The sequence below is a fragment of the Zea mays genome, chromosome 7 (genome assembly GCF_902167145.1).
Source record: "Zea mays cultivar B73 chromosome 7, Zm-B73-REFERENCE-NAM-5.0, whole genome shotgun sequence".
NCBI lineage: Eukaryota > Viridiplantae > Streptophyta > Magnoliopsida > Poales > Poaceae > Zea > Zea mays.
Window position 1 is genome coordinate 171,467,386 of NC_050102.1, and position 17,377 is coordinate 171,484,762.

The window sequence follows — 17,377 nt, forward strand, 5'->3', positions numbered from 1 at the left end:
CCTGACCGCGGGTCGGCGTGACCGCCGCGCGGGGGCCGCGGCACGTGAGCGGCATCAAGATCTCTCGCCCGGCGATCACGGGAGCCCGTCGCTGTTTATTAATTGCGCTTCCGATCTAAAGGCTCATTAAACAGCAGGTTACCGCGAGGACAGTGCCAGTGGATGTTGGCGTCGTCAAGATCTCTCGCCCTGGCCTATCTTGTTCGCTAGCTAGCGTTGTTGTCTTGCTCCAGTTGCAGTCAGTAAGGAAATGTGGAGCAGCCGATCGCGTAAGCATCGTTGGGTTCTTGTGCGTTCCATCATTCGCGAGCCTGAGGTCATCTCTGTCGTGTGTCACGCGTGCCATGTGTGGCCGTGAGCCGCGGCCCGCGGAGATGGTGGTATCATTGCTCGGGACGATTTTCCGTATTAGAGCGTCTCCAACAAAATAACTAATGTATTGTCAAGCCAATTTTTAACTATTTGACTAAAAATAACTCTCCAATAAACTAACTATTGGACTCGTTAAGATATCCAATTTTTCAAATTAACTTTCTCATTAGCTAAATTTAGTAGCCACCTGATTAGCCAAACTAGATAGATAGTCTTTTAAAGTGAGATGCTACATATAAAGTGTAATCTTTATGAAAACACAAATAAATAGTTAAATAGAGAAAAAAAAATAAAGAGTCTCTTGTAGATGCTCTTATGTTAGCTAGCTATATATAGACGACAGAGGAGGATCCAAGGGATGGGCAAAGGGGGCCATGGCCCCACCTCAATTTTTATATACTATTATAACTGGATTTAGATATACATCAAAATAAAAAAAACTTTTATATAGTAGGTACAACCAAATCTAATGAAACCTAGTTTTAACTTAACTTTTTCTCGACAGTCCATTGCTCAGCCCGCTCTCCATCCAAGTCGTTCGATTCCTTCCTCTAGCGGCTAGCTACTCGACCTACTCGTGGCTCGATCGCTCCTTCGATCATGACTAGATCGGTAGTGGGTGACCAAACCCGTCACCAGTGTCACCTTTTCTTCTCGTCACTAGTTAGTTCATCACGTTGTCTGGATCCCACATGCAGTGTCACTACTTTGCCTCCTAGTCCGCATCGACTGGTGGGCAAGCTATTGGTGGGATCCTGGCTTGGCACCATAGTGCCACCACCATCTGCCCTCACTATGTCACCAGGGTCCCACCACGTCGTCGCAATGCAACAATTATTGTCGCTTGTCACTGCCTACAACCGCTTGCCCTTGCTGCCCCTCGCATGTTGCTGCCTCATCATCGCCACCTCAAGTATACATGTCCAAACGGGCCGACCCGGCAGTAGGCCCGTGACCCGGCACGAGCACGGTCCGGCCCGACTAAAGGCGTGCCCGGGCTAGCCCGGTCCAATAGCCGTGCCGGGCTTGGCCTGGCCGTCGGGCCCGCGGTGTAGGCACAGGCCCGGCACGGTAACGACCCGTTTGAGGGACTGATTTTATAACGACCAGTCTATTTTTAGCTATAATACTTATGATATGTTATTATATGAGAGCATTCTGACTTGTGATATGTGTTTATATGTGTATTTGAAATTCTTTGTCTAAATATGTATCTAAAATTATAAATATAATTAATTAAATCTAAAATAAATTTGAATATTACCTTTAAATTCTGAATTTTTGAGTGTTTTTTGTTTATGGGACCGGGCTCGACCCGGCACGACAGGCCCGCCGTGCCTCCGGCCCGGCACGGCCCGTGTAAGAATAACTGTGCCGGGCCTGGGCCACGTTAGCCAGCCCACGGGCCGGCCCGACACGATACCAAGCCGTGCCGGACTTGGACTGGTGTCCATCGTCCCTTGTTGGCCCACCCCTTTCCCTCTCTCCGTCTTTCCCCTAAGGTGGCCAAAATGGTTTTCTGATATTCATATCATTTTAGAACGCTCCTAGTATTATCACCTAACCTCGTTATTATCATGAAACTATTTTATCTAATTGTCTAGTATCATGATTTATCTCTTATGGTGTCACTCCACCTAAAAATTTGTTCTGCGTCCGCCACTGATAGACGATGGATCGAACTCGTCAAAATACTATTGTACAAGCAGCCTTGCAACAGTTTTCGTGATGAACCTTGTTCATAACTTGAAAACCGTGCAGAGATTTCTTAGCAAAATTCTAATATAAAATACTCCCTTTACCCCAAATCAAAATTCGTTTTAGCATTTTAATAGATTCATACAATAATTAATATATGTATTTTGTATATATCTAGATTCGTTATCATCCATTTAGTTATAGACATAAAAATAAAAAGTTAAAACGAATACTAATTTGAAGAGGAGTATAAGTTAACAACAGCTTAGCGGTTGCTAGGTATAGATGGGCCCAAGCACATGTTGCTCACCCGTTCACAAAAGGCGGGTCGCGGTCGGCCCAGGATGACAGCCCTGATAGGCCCGTGGTTAGTTTTCTGCAGCCTAACCGATGGCCCATAAAGTCGGGCACCGTAGAACGTGACTTTGAAAACTCGATGTGCGCCGGGCCAGATTATAGGTTGGGCCCAGGAACCCTGCTGCGCTCCTTTCCGTCAATTTTCACAATTTTCTGCAGGAGGCGCAGAGCAGCCGTCGTTCGGGCAATGGCTTTCAGTTTACCCTTTCTCTGATTTGAACTTTGCCGAATTCCAATTTCAAACCAAGCAGCGTATACGTGTCGGGATCCAGCTGCAAGGATAGGATAGGGTACTTTGTCAGCAGGCTGCGGTACACTTGCTGTTTCAGAGCTTCTTCCTCCTGGCTCGCGTGAAAGAAAAAAAAAACCCTGATCGCACGAGGACAAATCAGCCCGACGACACCGTTAAACCACAAGCCCCCACCCTCTCGCACTTTTGGAGTACCAGACGTAGCACAACCAACCGAGTACGTATGCTCGTACTTCGTAGATGTTGTTCCCTAGCTTCTTTTCTTTGGTTCACTTCTCTGATGCTGCCTGAAATGTCCAGTCCAATGGATCTCTCGTTACATGGATATATTATTTTGGAACCAAAATCTTGCTGGTTTTCGGCCATATGCGTCTGCTTGTGTTCCCCTCTGGATATATACGCCATGATTCTGTCTAAAACAACGATCTTGTCTTCTTGATAGGAGTGACTAGGAGTATACTTCTTGTGTCCTCATGTTCACCGATTCCCCTCTCCGATTCGTTTCTCAGGAGAGGGGCTGTTCATGAAGGTGTGGAGGTACGTACTCGCTGTTCCTCTACACGTCGCCAGCTTGGTCGTCGCGTCCGCGGTCAACCTCGACATGGCCATGGGCGCACGCACCGTCGCTGTGAGCTTCTTACGTGCATGCCATGAGTATCATCAACTAGTAGGCTATTTTTTTTAAATGATTTCGAGGTTACTGTTTCAGACGTGCGCAACAAATGGTTATAACAAATAACATCCATATCTTATAATGCTATTTCTTTATCAGTTCATCTATAGGTCTTGGCTTTTGATCCAGTCCTTGGTCAAAGGTGTAGAGTCACGGAACTGACGCCTCATCGGTCCAAGATCCCTCTTTTGGAGCATTTTCTGTGGCCTTCGGCACGCAACCCATCGGTTGAAATGATCTGTTCTCTTGCTCTGTCGGTTGAAAAGGTTTGATTTATTGATCCGTTGACATGTTGCAAAACTATTGCTGCATTGGTAGTTTGGACTTTGGAGCGGGATGTATAGGTTGGCAGATCGCTCCAGGCTCTTCCGCTCATGTATAGCTGGAGCTACGAATAAGTCATCTTGGTTCTGACTTCTGAAATGGCGTGTTCAACGACTTCCATTCTGCAGGAACCAATGAGCTGGAGATCGAAGTAGGCTGCTATGCTGAACAGAACAATGCATGTGTTGCGAGCTACAGGAAAGCCGGAAGCGATGTGACCAGCTACCGTGAAGCTGCCATGACGATTTTAATTAACATATAGAATGTGGCGATAGAATTAGCCACACATGGCCGTCAGTAGTGTCGTGAACGAGTCAAACCTGCCATCATGATTCTTATAGCCTGCGTTCAGATCCTTAAAACGGCCGCCACAGCTACAGCTTGTTCGCGGCACAGCATTTGGCAACTCAATACCCAGCTCTCATCAGGAGCTCAACAAAGTCTGTTAGGATGCTGAGAGCAACGCACCTCGCTTTCAGGTTTCTCCCCTCTCAGCTCTCAGCCGCAATTGGTTGTCGTGCTTTAGTTCTGCTTTTGTTTCTTTCATGCACGAACTATCCCTTTCTTAAGCATTCCCGCCGATTACTGATCGTGGCTTCTTGAACGCAGGAGGGACAAGGGTACGGCTGCGGGAGCCGCCTTGCGTGGCGTCGTCGGTGGCTTCTCGACGGCGTCAGACTCCCAGTCCCAAAGGCTAGCCGGCAAGGTCGCCGTCATCACCGGCGCGGCCAGCGGCATCGGCAGGGCGACGGCCGCCGAGTTCGTCCGGAACGGCGCCAAGGTCATCCTCGCGGACGTGCAGGACGGCGCCGGCCGCGCCGTGGCCGCCGAGCTCGGCCCGGCCGCGGAATACGCCCGCTGCGACGTCACGGACGAGGCCCAGATCGCCGCGGCGGTGGACCTCGCCGTGGCGCGCCACGGCCGCCTGGACGTGCTGTACAGCAACGCGGGCGCGCCGGGCGCCTCGGCGCCGGCGCCGCTGCCGTCGCTCGACCTCGCCGACTTCGACCGCGTCATGGCGGTCAACGCGCGGTCCGCGGTGGCGTGTCTCAAGCACGCCGCGCGCGTCATGGTGCCCCGCGGCGCCGGCTGCGTCCTGTACACGGGGAGCACTACGGGCATGCTCGGCGGCCTCGCCGCGCTGCCCTACAGCCTGTCCAAGGCCACGGTCATCTCCGTGGTGCGGGCCGCCGCGGACGAGCTGGCGCGGTCGGGGGTGCGCGTCAACGCCATCTCGCCGCACGCCATCGCCACGCCGCTGCTGCTCCGCTCCCTCGCCAGGCTGCACCCAGGCGTCCCCGACGAGCAGCTGAAGCGCCTGGTGGAGACTGGCATGAGCGACCTCCGTGGTGCGGTGCTGCAGGTCCAGGACGTCGCAAGGGCGGCCGTCTACCTGGCCTCCGACGAGGCCAAGTTCGTCACCGGGCATAATCTCGTGGTTGACGGTGGGTTCACGGCCAGCAAGCGGATCGGCACGCCGGAGGCAAGCTCAACCGCTAGCTGACCATTCTCCTGGACAGGTCCTGCGAATAATTATAAATCAATGTACTTGGTTGTTGGTTGATCGTGAGTTGTGAGTTGTGACCGGATTGATATGAAACCTAGCATTCTAAAGTATCAACCAGCGTTACATTATCAGTGATGCCGTTGCAAATAACTCACCCACCAATTTCATTAACTCATCCAAGCTAAGGCTTTTGTTTGACCAGTCGAGAATTTGGGTCTGTTTTTGTAACTGCTTCACCAAACTCCAAATTCAACAAAAACAATTTCACTTCAAAAAAATTTAGTCAAACGGTTTGTATTGATGAAATCTAAATTCATAAAATTGATGGAACTAGGAGCTGAATTCACCATTTCGTGAAGCTCCACAAAAGTTGCTCCATCAACTCAATTTAGCGGAGTTAATAAAAAGAGAACATATTCGTGCACACGAGTCTTTAAGCACATAGTTGCACATGAACTAACAAAGTTTACAAAAAAATCTAAAAAATCATACATATTCGTTCCACCCTACTCTAATTATATACGAAATTTCAAGCTCAAATTCGAATTACATAAAGAGTAATAGAAAAGATAAAATTTCGGACAAGTTTAAATTAGAAAATCGGCTAAAATGTTCTCTTTTTTATTACAACTAAAATATAACAAATTTAAATTTGAAATTTTGTATATAATTAGAGTAGGGTGGAAAGAATATGTATGATTTTTTGTGAACTTTGTTAGTTCATGTACAACCTATGTGCACCAAAGACTCATATGTACCGGATATGTTCCTAAAAAAATTACCCACAAGACCACTATTGTCACTCATTACACAGCTCATCGATCCATTCTTCTGTTTTTATCGCTTATTTCTTCACAATCTTTTGATAGGACCTAGATAGCTAGGGGTGAATAGGCAAAATATTCACAATACTTACAACAATAACTAGAGCCAAAATGTTTGAATATGCTTGAAGCGTTTATTTGTTCTAGTTCTAATTTACTCTAGGTTATCTCTTAATCAAACTAGTAGCTCATAAAAGAATTATGAAGAAGACAATCTACTTAAATTATCAAGAGATAAAACTTGAACACAAACTACACAAAACTAGATAGACTAATATGATACTACAAATAAGTGTAATTGCAACAATAGTTTGGAATGCAAACTAGACCTAATAAGAGACGACAAAAGATTTATTTCTAATTAAGGTTCACTTGCTTGTCATCAACCCTCACTGTGGCAAGTCCAAACTAGTGGTCCACATGCTAATTGGCATCACAAGCCAAGCCCACAATCATGGTGTCGTAAGAACCAAACTAGAGAAGCACTCTAGCTCGTACGATATTACTAGAGTTGCTCTTCGTGAATCTTCCATGTGAAATGAGCACAACCCTTTACGATGATGATCAGACCCAATTAAAATATATAATACTACTTCCTTGCATCTTCTTAAGTGTGCTAAATCTCAAATACTTTGCCAAACATGTACATATGATTCGAACACCTAGTGGTACTAGATGGCCGAGACATCTAATTAAACTCCCCTCTTAATAATACATCCATCTATTCTAAATCTATCATGCATCCTATTGTGTCTTGATTGATGAAACAAAATACTTTAACTTATATATTTACCTTGAGTACTTGCATTTTGTTTTTCTCCTTCCTCTACCATGTTGAACACTTTATCATACTTTGTTGCCCATCACCATTGTTTTCATGGTTTCCAATCTTCCTTAACCTCTTATGTGGACTCAGACCTATCTTATTCACAACACTTAAGAGTATAGGTTAGTCCACTAGTTGTCTTAATTACCAAAACCAGGCATGAAGCTTTCACTACCCTAGTCATAATAGTTAGTCGTGCCCCGCCTGCCCTGACCGGACCTCTCTCTCGCTCACTCTCCATCACCTGCCCGACCCTGGCCAGCTACCGATCTCTCTCTTACTTAGTCTCCCTCACCATAGTCAGGTCATGGTCACCTAGCCTGGGGGCATGGACACCCTGGTCGATTGCTCGACTAGGAACACAACCATGCTGAGTTGCCCATGTGCCTATTTTTTGTCTAAGGAAGAAGAATGGATCACAGAGAATAGAGATTCACACGTGGGGTATATCCAATGGCAAAATAGCCCATTCTGACCAAAACGTCCTTGTGTGGATTTGGATATATTGTGTAGACAAATACTTCTCTCTCTGGATGTCAACTCCACTAATGAAGCTCCTCCATGGTGAATCCCATATCTTGATTCACATTGGAGTTGTCCTAAATTGGCCCTTTGAATCATACAATGGATACCTTTGATTGTTAGATCGATACATTCATCTGATCTATGTTAATTTTAGGGGGTGTGGTTAGACCCATATGAATGGATCAAGAGGGTGAGTTGGGCTTCTCTAAATTTTATTGCACAAATTAAAATCTATAATCAAGCCCAACTTCACCCATTATGCCTAAAAGTATGGTAAAGAGTTTTGCTCGCTAAGCCCCTAAAAGTTGCCTAGAGGGGGGTGTGAATAGGCAGAACCTGAAAAGTATAAACTTTGAACACACACTTCACCCGGTGTTAGGGTTAGAAATAAATAATAGTAAATTCGGAGTGCGGAAGATAGTTCTTCTTGCTTATGAGTTGCTCAATCAATGCAGATAACTTTGGGAGCAAACTCAAAACGATGTGAGCAGAGAACTTTAGAGAGAGAGGGGAGAGGGGAGAAACAAATCGAATGGTGAAGATCAACACAAGTGGACACGGCGATTTGTTTCCCGAGGTTCGATTCCAAAGAACCTACTCCCCGTTGAGGAGGCCACAAAGGCCGGGTCTATTTTAACCCTTTCCCTCTCTCAATCGGTCACCTAGACACTCCACTGTTCACCGTTGGTGCACCGGACACTCCACTGTTCACTATCCGGTGAGTGCCACGTCAGCTGACCGTTAGGTTTTAGAGCTGTTGACCGTTGAATTCATCTGTCATCGTGGTGCACCGGACAGTCCGGTGCGACCTGTCGTCGCAGACTGTCTTCTGACTGCGGGCGCAGTCCCGCAGTCGACCATTGCATCGAGGGCTCACCGGACAGTCCGGTGATTTTTAGTGGACGAGCGCCACGAATTCCCAAGAGTGGCCAGTTCGTGGAGTGCTCCAGTCAGGGCACCGGACAGTCCGGTGCGCCACTGGCTGCAGCAAGTTTGTTTTGCTCCAAACATGTAGAATTGTCCCATGGTCATTTTCTTTGTATGTGTATATGAACCTTATGCACCTGAGAATAATATTAATTAGAAAAACTAGTTAGCCCACATGGTTTGTGTTGGACGTCAAACACCAAAATCGATTATAGGAAATGTTGAGACAATTTCCCTTTTAGTTCTAATCATATACTAGCATGGCAATTTCAGTATGTAAATACTTAATTTAAATGCTCAAAGTAAAGAAAAGATCAGGAATACCTTGATGGTTTATCGAGGTATTAGAGAGTCAGCACTTCTATGACCTCGTTAGAGCACCCACGCAAGGGTGTTTCCCTCTTGGTTCGTGCAAAGGACCAAGTGCTCTCTATGAGCTGGTTCTTTGTCTCTCTCACATAAAAACCACTCACAACTATGTACAAACTTGAGTTGGGTTACTCACAAGCTCTCAATCACCACCAAACTAAAACTCATCACCAAGAGTAGCAAGAACAAGCTTCTCACTTGACCTAATCAAGGTTAATGAGAATAACATGTCCACACTAAAAACTCGATCGGTAGGGGAAAGATCACCCTCATAGTATTATATTAAGAAGAAGCTCAACCGAAGCCCCGACCGAGAAATGTCACGAAAGTTGTCCCCCCCCCCATACAACACGAGGGTCCGCCCCCTATAGGCCAAATCTTTACTCGTGCTTTGATCTCGAGGATCCACCCCATAGGTCAGTCCATCTCATGTGCACACAACCAGGGAACCAACGAGTGACATTTTTTAACCTCGGTCTGAAATTCACTCCCATTGAGATTCGAACTCAGGACCTAAGGAGTGCTGCTCAGACCACCTAATCAACTCGGCTAGAGGCCCTTTCGCTAACAGGTCCACACCAGCTACTACCAATGTGCTAATAAGGCTGCTAATTAAGTGATTTTCAAATCTCAAATCCCTCACTAGGCAAAGGCTCTTCGTCGCACTCAAATGAGTTTCTTTAGATATTAGAATGGGCAACTGCTAGAATGAATGAGTTGGGGGTGTATTTATAAGGGATTTTTAAATCAGCGCTCTTAGTTCAACAACATTGTTTGGTTTTATTCCCTCTCCTCTGTAGTAGTAATGGATGAGACGTTTTTACTACTAGAGAGAGAAAGCTGAGCAGTTGTGTTGAACTAAGGGCATGAATTTAAAAGTTCATGGATTTTTAAATTTATGCCCTTAGTTCGACATCACTGCTTAGTTTTGTCACTCGCTAGTAGTAATGGATATTTGTGCCCTTAGTTCGACACCATTGTTTAGTTTAATCCCCCTCTAGTGGTAATGGATGAGATGTTTTTACTACAAGAGATCAATAAAACTGAACAGTGCTGCTAAACTAAGGGCACATATTTAAAAGTTTCTAATAAGAAATGTATTTTGAGAGATGACCAACGATATTCCCAACCGGAGCTACAGAAAAGAAACTACATTTTGGGCATATTTTGATCTTCATGAAGTTGCATACACAGCTGAATTTTGGTGAACAAAATTGTGGCAATGGTTTCACATCATTTAGAACACATGGACAGGGCATATAACTTTTTTGCCACTATTAGCATGACTTGTCTAACCCCTGTCCCTTGCACCAGTCTCAGAAAGTAGGGGCTGGTTAAATATAGAAATTTGGTTGATTAATTGCATGGACTTTCTTAATAGTAGGCAAGAGAATCAATCATGCCCTGAAAACCTTTTAAGAAGCCAAATACCCTCAGCACTTATCAAATAGATATTACATCGTTTCGTTCCACAGGTGTGCTTAGTCTCTTCTCTACCCCTACTTAATCTACATTACATGAACAGAACCTTCTACTGTAAGCATAAGAGAGGAGCTCTTGATCTGAATCACTAGACAGTTTATGAACAACACTTCTAAGTTTTGAATGAAGTCACGTAATCATAATGTGCTTCTTCTGTAAGCTTCTAGCTTGTGTTACATACAAAGAAGGGCTTACTCCAGCAGCAGATGCGTGCCGCTGTGATATGTAACCCCGCACAAGGGTATCTCTACCAAAGAATCATATATATGTTGCTCCGCCAAACAGCTTTGAATTATAGTGGCTGGAGTTCTTGCTCGGGAACCACTGAATCAACAGGTCTGTAGGCAGTTTGACCACTAAATTTTTTTCTCCAAATAAGTACTACTAAAAAGGCTGACAAAGTGACCAAAATAGCTAATAAAATCCCAAGCAATATAGAAACTGCATGCTCTTGAAACCATGACCTGCACCCATGGAAAAAAAGGAAACTAAATTATCTGGAAGCACTGGAATACCATGCAAGCAAATAAGATGGATGGGTACTGCAGAAGTTTTACGCACTATAATAATTCATAAAGTTATCTCACATGGAACTTTTCTTTTGGTGCTGGGGAGAGGGATGTAAATATAACAGTGTTGAGCACTAACAAGTGGCTGCAATGTCAGGTGGACCCAAACACTCAGAGAATAGGTGAGAGCTCAGGAGCGTAACAAAACAAACAACGGAGATCTATAGTTTCTTGTTATGCGCGCCCCATCCAGCTGCATGGCAGGAGTATTTATAGGCCCGTCCGGGGGTAGGTGGTCCAAAGTACGACCCTACCCCTGGCTATCAACTATATCCAGGGAATATTCCTCTCAACGGAGTAATTACAATGTCGTGCACACCACAGGCAACAGAGCGTGGTCTTCGCTGGCGCTGTTGGAGCCTTCGCGCCTTAACATAGTTGTCTGCTTGTCCAGACTCGGCGAAGAATGTCGAGGACTCCTAGTCATGATCGTGGCAGGGCCTCGACTGCTCGGCCATCCTGAGGCCTTCGCCTGACGTAGCCCCTCTGTTGCATTCCGTTAGAGCGAAGGAGGCCTTCGCTGATGCCCCTTCGCTCGTGGATTTGCGAAAATTGTTAGTAGTAAAACAGAGTCATCGACCGGTTAATTGATGGTGTGTTCGGCCTCCACCATATAGTAGCCCCTCGAGGGAGTGGTTCATCCTGGTGGGCCATTCCCGAAGTCTTGATTTAGAGGTGGACGAACGTTGCCCTCGACCAACCGGTGAACCTCCTCGAGGGGGCCGCATGACGTGACGGATGGAAAACCGAGGCGACACTGTTTGCTTGTGCCGCTTGTATAAAATGACTGCGCGGCCGCGCTGATGGGCCACCACTTCTGCTTTCGCACCCATCGGCGCTCGCAAGAACCGTCAGATCACCGCCGCTTGCAACTGTCGTTTTCGCCGCTGGTGACGAGATCGACGACAAGCTCGCTGACGCTGCGCCATCTAAAGACTGCCGCTCGCCGTCGACCCCGGTACGCTGCCATGCCCCCCTCTCGCAGTGGTGGTGCAACTCCGTCGCCGCACCACGGGGCAGGAAGGGCGTTGGCTCTTCCTCTACTAGGGTTCCATGCTCCGGTGGGCCAGGCCGAGAGAATTATGATGTGGGCCCCTCGAAGATTACATCGGAGGGTAAACGAGATGGAGAGTTCGCGCTACTTCCTGGGTGGATACGGGCGTGCCCCTTGGGTGGAGACTGTGCCGAGGCCAGATGTCGAAATGTTATTTTTTGAGGGGTTGTTCGCTGCAGGACTTCGTCTGTCGTGCCATGGTTTTCTAATTGAAGTGCTTGAGAAGTTTAAGGTTCAAATTCACTAATTAACGTCGAACGCCATGGTTGCGTTGAGCAAGTTTGTGTGGGCAATGACTACCTTTGGCGGAGGCCCGAGCGTCGAGGTCTTCGCCAAGCACTATTGCTTGCACTGGCAGGTCTTCGGGCGACGGAGTTGATCAGTTTGGCAGTTGTACTTTTACCGCGAAGACTGGGAAGTTGTTGAGTTAGCCCCTTGTGCGAAGAATAAGTGGGGGGTGGACAGAAAAATTGGTTTTATTTCAGGTTGAGGCTTTGCCACGCTTTGCGGTTGAAGAGAGGGACCACAACGACTGTGCCTTCGGTTTTGTTGTTGTTGCTTGCAGCGACCGAGATCTGGTTGAAGAGTATTTGGCGTGCGGGGTCAGGCCGCTTGGTCGAGGCTGGGCTATGGATCTGGTTGCCCGCAGACACTTCGCTGGTTTTGATAGGCCGATTTTGAGTCCTGTCTTTGCAATTGAGCTCGGGGACCGTTATCGGGACACAAAGGGTGTGGACCTCGCCCTCTTGCTCGGTGGAGGCAGCTGTCTGCTTTTGTTTTGTGAGGTGGTCCTCACCCTTTGGTTTAGGTGGTGGGGAATGATCGGCAGCGAGGGCTACCTTGCCTTTCTTGACAACAAGGAGGCCCGAGCGTCGTCGTCGTTTGATGGTGGGCTGGGACAGGTGCTTTTCTTGGGAGTTATCGTGGGTGTTGTATTCGTCGCCCAAACCGTGGCCGCCAAATGTTGGGCACTAACATGTGGTTGCACTGTCAGGTGGACCCAAACACTCAGAGAATAGGTGAGAGCTTAGGAGAGCAACAAAACGAACAACAAAGAACTGTCATGCTTGTCAACTCAGATATCTCCTACATTCGGGGTTCCTCTGAGCGCCTCTGTCATGGTTGTCAGCTCGGTCGTCACTCTCGTCATCCTTTCTCCACTTCCACGTCCCGGGCTACTTAGGCCTTTGATCTTGTGCATTGTGATCTCTGGACTTTTCCTGTCCTCATCTTCTCTGGTTACAAATACTACCTGGTCATTATGGACGACTTCTCTCATTTTCTTTTGACTTTCCCACTTCGGCAGAAGTCCGACACGTTCACCACCCTCAACCACTTCTTCGCCTGGGTCTCCACCCAGTTCCGTCGTCCGGTCCGTGAACTCCAGTGTGATAATGGTCGCGAGATCCGCAACGCCTCTCGCTCCTTCTTCCTCACCCACGACATCCAGATGCGTCTCTCGTGCCCCTACACCTCTCCCCAAAACAACTGTATCGAACGCATCATTCGCACCACCACCAACATGATCCACTACCTCCTTTTTCAGGGGTCTCTCCCTGCTAGTTACTGGACAGAGGCCATGAACACCGCCACACATCTCCTCAACTGCCTCCCCTCGAAGGCGGTGAGCCACCCCACTCCCTACTTCGCCCGGTACGGCACAACCCTCTCCTACGGCCACCTCTGCGTGTTCGGTTGTGAAAGTGCATTCATCCCTTTGTGAGTTTTGGTGATTTGGATAACAACACATTTAAAGGTCTAACAAGTTTGCTAAGTGTTGAACAGGAAATTCAGTATGATGAACATACTTGAATAGTGTATAATGATCAGTGAACAAAGGTTCAACACAAGGTTAAATAACCAGTGGGACAATGCAAATGGATATAATATGGTCTCTATATTGGTTTGAATATATGGACAAGACCTGAGAAATCACTATGCATAAATATGATCATAATAGAGGTTGAAGTGATTAAGAGGATTCGTCAAGCCAAAGAGAATAAGATATGATGAATCGTGAATTGGCTTGACCATATTACTATTAGTCCATATGTGCTTCTATGAGAATCAAACTAGAGCTTGATTGATCTTAGCATTTATAGCTAGATAACATTCAAGCAAGGTTCACAATATCGAAGAAATGATTCTCTCAATTAATGCTCAATATGATGTGACTCGAGAATGGCTTGATAGGGTGAAGATAGCAAGGAAAGAGCTTCGAGGAACTAAGCGAAGGTGAAGGCCAAGCGACAGCTTGTGGACCGAGGTACCATGACTAAGGTGAAGAAGAGAGTACTTGCACTAAGTCGATGAACTAATCAGCTATGAAGAGTTATAATATGTTGATGCATCAGTAAGGTGACTTGAAGCCATGATTTGAACTCATATATGGTGAAATGGTACAAGTCACAGGGTTTGATTTTTGTTTGCTTCAAAAGGTGAGACAAAGATGTTTGTGATCCTTATGAAGCAATGCCATGGAGAAATTACACATGAGACACCAATGACTCAAAGAGTTTACTTAATTATATTTTATTTAACTTGAGTATAGGAATCGTCGTACTATCAGGGGGATCCATAAAGATGGTTGGTGTTGGTACTAAAGCTCAAAATCCTTGATCCAAAACTTCTATTTTACCCTTGTTAATCCTTAGTGAAAGTATGTAGTACAACCTTTTTAAGTCTATCTTGGCCAAAATTGCCCTCTGGAAAATACTGGTTCAACTGGTTTTCAGGCTGGTTCAGCTGGTATTCAAATACTGGTTCAGCTGGTTTTCAGGCTGGTTCAGCTGGTATTCAAAAACCACTAAGGCCTTGTTTGGATAAAGAGGAATTAAAGTGGATTGAAGTGTATTTTAGGGATTGAAAGGGAAATTAGTTCATATTACACTTCAATACATCTTATACCATCTTAATCCACTTCAATCCAAGATTACCCAAACAAGCCCTCAAGCGGTTTTTGGACCAGCTCAGCCGGACACTCAACCGGTTTTCGGTCTGGTGGAAACTGGTTCAACCGGTTTTTGCACTGTTCACTTTTTTCTGCCAGTCTGCTGTGTCAGCCAAAAAACTGTGCGCAGCTTTTTGAAAACCGGTTCAACCGGTTTTGGGACCGGTTCAACCGGTGTTTGTGTAGAAAAGTAAAAAACGGCTAGTTTTGGAGCCCCACCTATATATACTCACTCCTACCTCTCTCCCCTATAGTAAAGCACGACTTGGACTCCATTTCTAACCTGAGAAACACCTCCCACTCTATCTCACACACCTCTTGCCTCTCCCATTTCAAATCTTTGGAGAGAAATCTTTGAGTGAGATTGAAGAGTTGCGGTTTTTGTGCTTCATCTCCAAATCCTTCTTGTTCTTCTTGATTCGAGCTTTGGTACTACATCAAGTTCTTTGTGGATTCATTACTCTTGGAGCTTCTAGCTCCTAGACGACTAGGTGTCTCTTGTGAGTCTCCAAATCTTGTGGAAGACCACAAGAAAGTTTGTATTACCCGCTCGTTTGAGCAAAGATTAGTGTGTGGGCTTGACCTTTGTGGTCGGCAAAGGGAGGATTAGGGTTGAAAGAGACCCGGCTCTTTGTGGGCGCCTTAACGAGGAAGTAGGGCACCTTGGTGGTGTGACCGAACCTCGGGATAAATCTTGTGTCTCTTGTGTTCTTGCTCATTGTGTTTGTTTGTGTTCTTCGTTCTCTCACCATTCCGTGGAAGATTTGTTTATATCTTTTTGGTGTGTGGATTTTGAGAAGTGTCCTTCTCAGATCTACTACTTTGAACCATGTGGATCAACAAGAACATCTCATTTCAAAAGTTAACTGGGTGGATTTCGAGATCAATTCAGTTTTATATCTCATTCTTTAGTTGAGCTCGGGCAAACCGGTTGAACCGGTTTTACCCAGTTCGTTTCTAGTTTTTGTTGAAAAAAGTTTCCACTTGCCTATTCACCCCCCTCTAGGCAACTTTCAGGTTGTGCCTGCTATCCCAACAATTCCGCCACCGCTCGCCATAAGCTATCACCTCGCTCCACTCGCTGCCTCTTCCTTGGTTACTGCCCTGACCACAAGGGGTATCACTGCCTTGACCTCACCTCACACTGCATCATCATCTCTTGTCACGTTGTTTTCGACGAAGATGTGTTTCCCCTTGTTGGCTCCTTTCCACACAATGATCCTGACTCCCTCCTTGAGTATGATCTGGTTCCCACTCCACCCCAGGCGCCCCGCCCCACGCCGTTGCCCACAACATGCACGGCTCCGCCGCCTCCGCTCGTGCCTCTACCCAAGCCACGCGCGGCCTCGACGCCTCCGCTCGTGCCTCTTCCGGCCCCGTCAACCCCGCCTGCACCACGCGCGGCCCCTGCGCCATACGCGGAACCATCAACCACGCATGTGCCATGCGTGGCCCCGTCGACGAGCGCAGACCGCTTCGCCGACCTCGTCCTCGTCTACCATCGCCACGGGCGGGCCACTCCCTCGTATCCCGTTGCCCCGACCCCGTCGACGAGCGCGACTCATTTTGCCGACCCCACCCTCGTCTACCACAACCGCGAGCGGGCCCCGCCCTTGGCTGCCGACGCCCTGCCGGCCCGCACCGAGACTCCTGTGTACCACCCGGTCGCAATCCACCGCGACCCGGGCACGTCCACCCGATGGTGACTCGCCGCGCAGCCGACGTTCTCCGCCCCGTCGACCGGCTGATCCTGGTGGTTGACACAGCTGTCACCCCTCCGGGCGCCTCCCTGGTCCTCTCTTCCGTTCGTGCCGCCCTTGCCGACCCCCACTGGCGTCACGTTATGGAGGAGTACGCGGCCTGCTAGCCAACCACACCTGAGACCTGGTGTCGTGTCCACCAGGCACCAACGTAGTCACCGACAAGTGGCTCTTTCGCCACAATATGACCTTGGACAGCTCCCTCGACCTCTACAAGGCCTGATGGGTCCTCCGGGGCTTCACCCAGCGCCTCGGAGTGGACTACGACGAGACCTTCAACCCCGTTGTCAAGTTTGCCAGTGTTCGAGTCGTCCTCTCCCAGGACTGGACGACCCATCAGCTCGACGTCAAGAACGCCTTCCTCCACGACACTTTGACGATCCATCAGCGTCGACCTCAGGGTCTCTTCCTCCACTAGAACCAGTACGCTGTCGACATCCTAGAGCGGGCTGGCATGTCCGACTGCAAGCCCTGCTCCACGTCTATCGACACTCAAGCGAAGCTCTCTGAGGACGACAGGCCCCCGGTCGCCGACGCGACGTCCTACCAGAGCCTGACCGGCGCGCTCTAGTACCTGACCATCTCTAGGCCCGACATCGCCTACGCCGTCCAGCAGGTGTGCCTGCACATGCACACCCCGCGAGAGCCCCATCTCAGCGCTCTGAAGCGAATCTTGTGCTACCTCCACGGCTCCCTCGACTACGGCCTTCTATTCCGACCCTCCCCGACGTCGGAGCATGTGGTCTACACCGACGCTAATTGGGTTGGTTGTCCCAACACGCGCTGGTCCAATTCCAGATATGTCGTGTTCTTGGGTGCCAACCTCGTCTCCTGGGCCGCCAAGCGGCAGCCCATCATCTCCCACTCTAGCGCAGAGACCGAGTACCGTGTTGTGGCCAACGGCGTGGCA

General features: G+C 47.8%; 2 protein-coding genes across 2 annotated transcripts in view; one reads left to right on the forward strand and one right to left on the reverse strand.

The window, feature by feature from the left end:
- The first annotated feature begins 3,442 nt into the window (after nt 1-3,442).
- Nucleotides 3,443-5,354, forward strand: LOC103633384 (NAD(P)-binding Rossmann-fold superfamily protein). The gene is made up of 2 exons (XM_020541418.2): nt 3,443-4,153; nt 4,284-5,354. The coding sequence occupies exons 1-2, from the start codon at nt 4,125-4,127 to the stop codon at nt 5,176-5,178; spliced, it is 924 nt and encodes a 307-aa protein (XP_020397007.1). The 5' UTR covers nt 3,443-4,124; the 3' UTR covers nt 5,179-5,354.
- A 4,691-nt stretch (nt 5,355-10,045) lies between these two features.
- LOC103634374 (aspartic proteinase CDR1) overlaps nt 10,046-17,377 on the reverse strand; it is a 29,544-nt gene continuing 22,212 nt past the window's right edge. Inside the window, exon 12 of the mRNA XM_020540885.2 lies at nt 10,046-10,598. Coding sequence (XP_020396474.1) covers nt 10,427-10,598 — 172 coding nt within the window. The 3' untranslated portion in view covers nt 10,046-10,426. The remainder of the gene's footprint in view (nt 10,599-17,377) is intronic.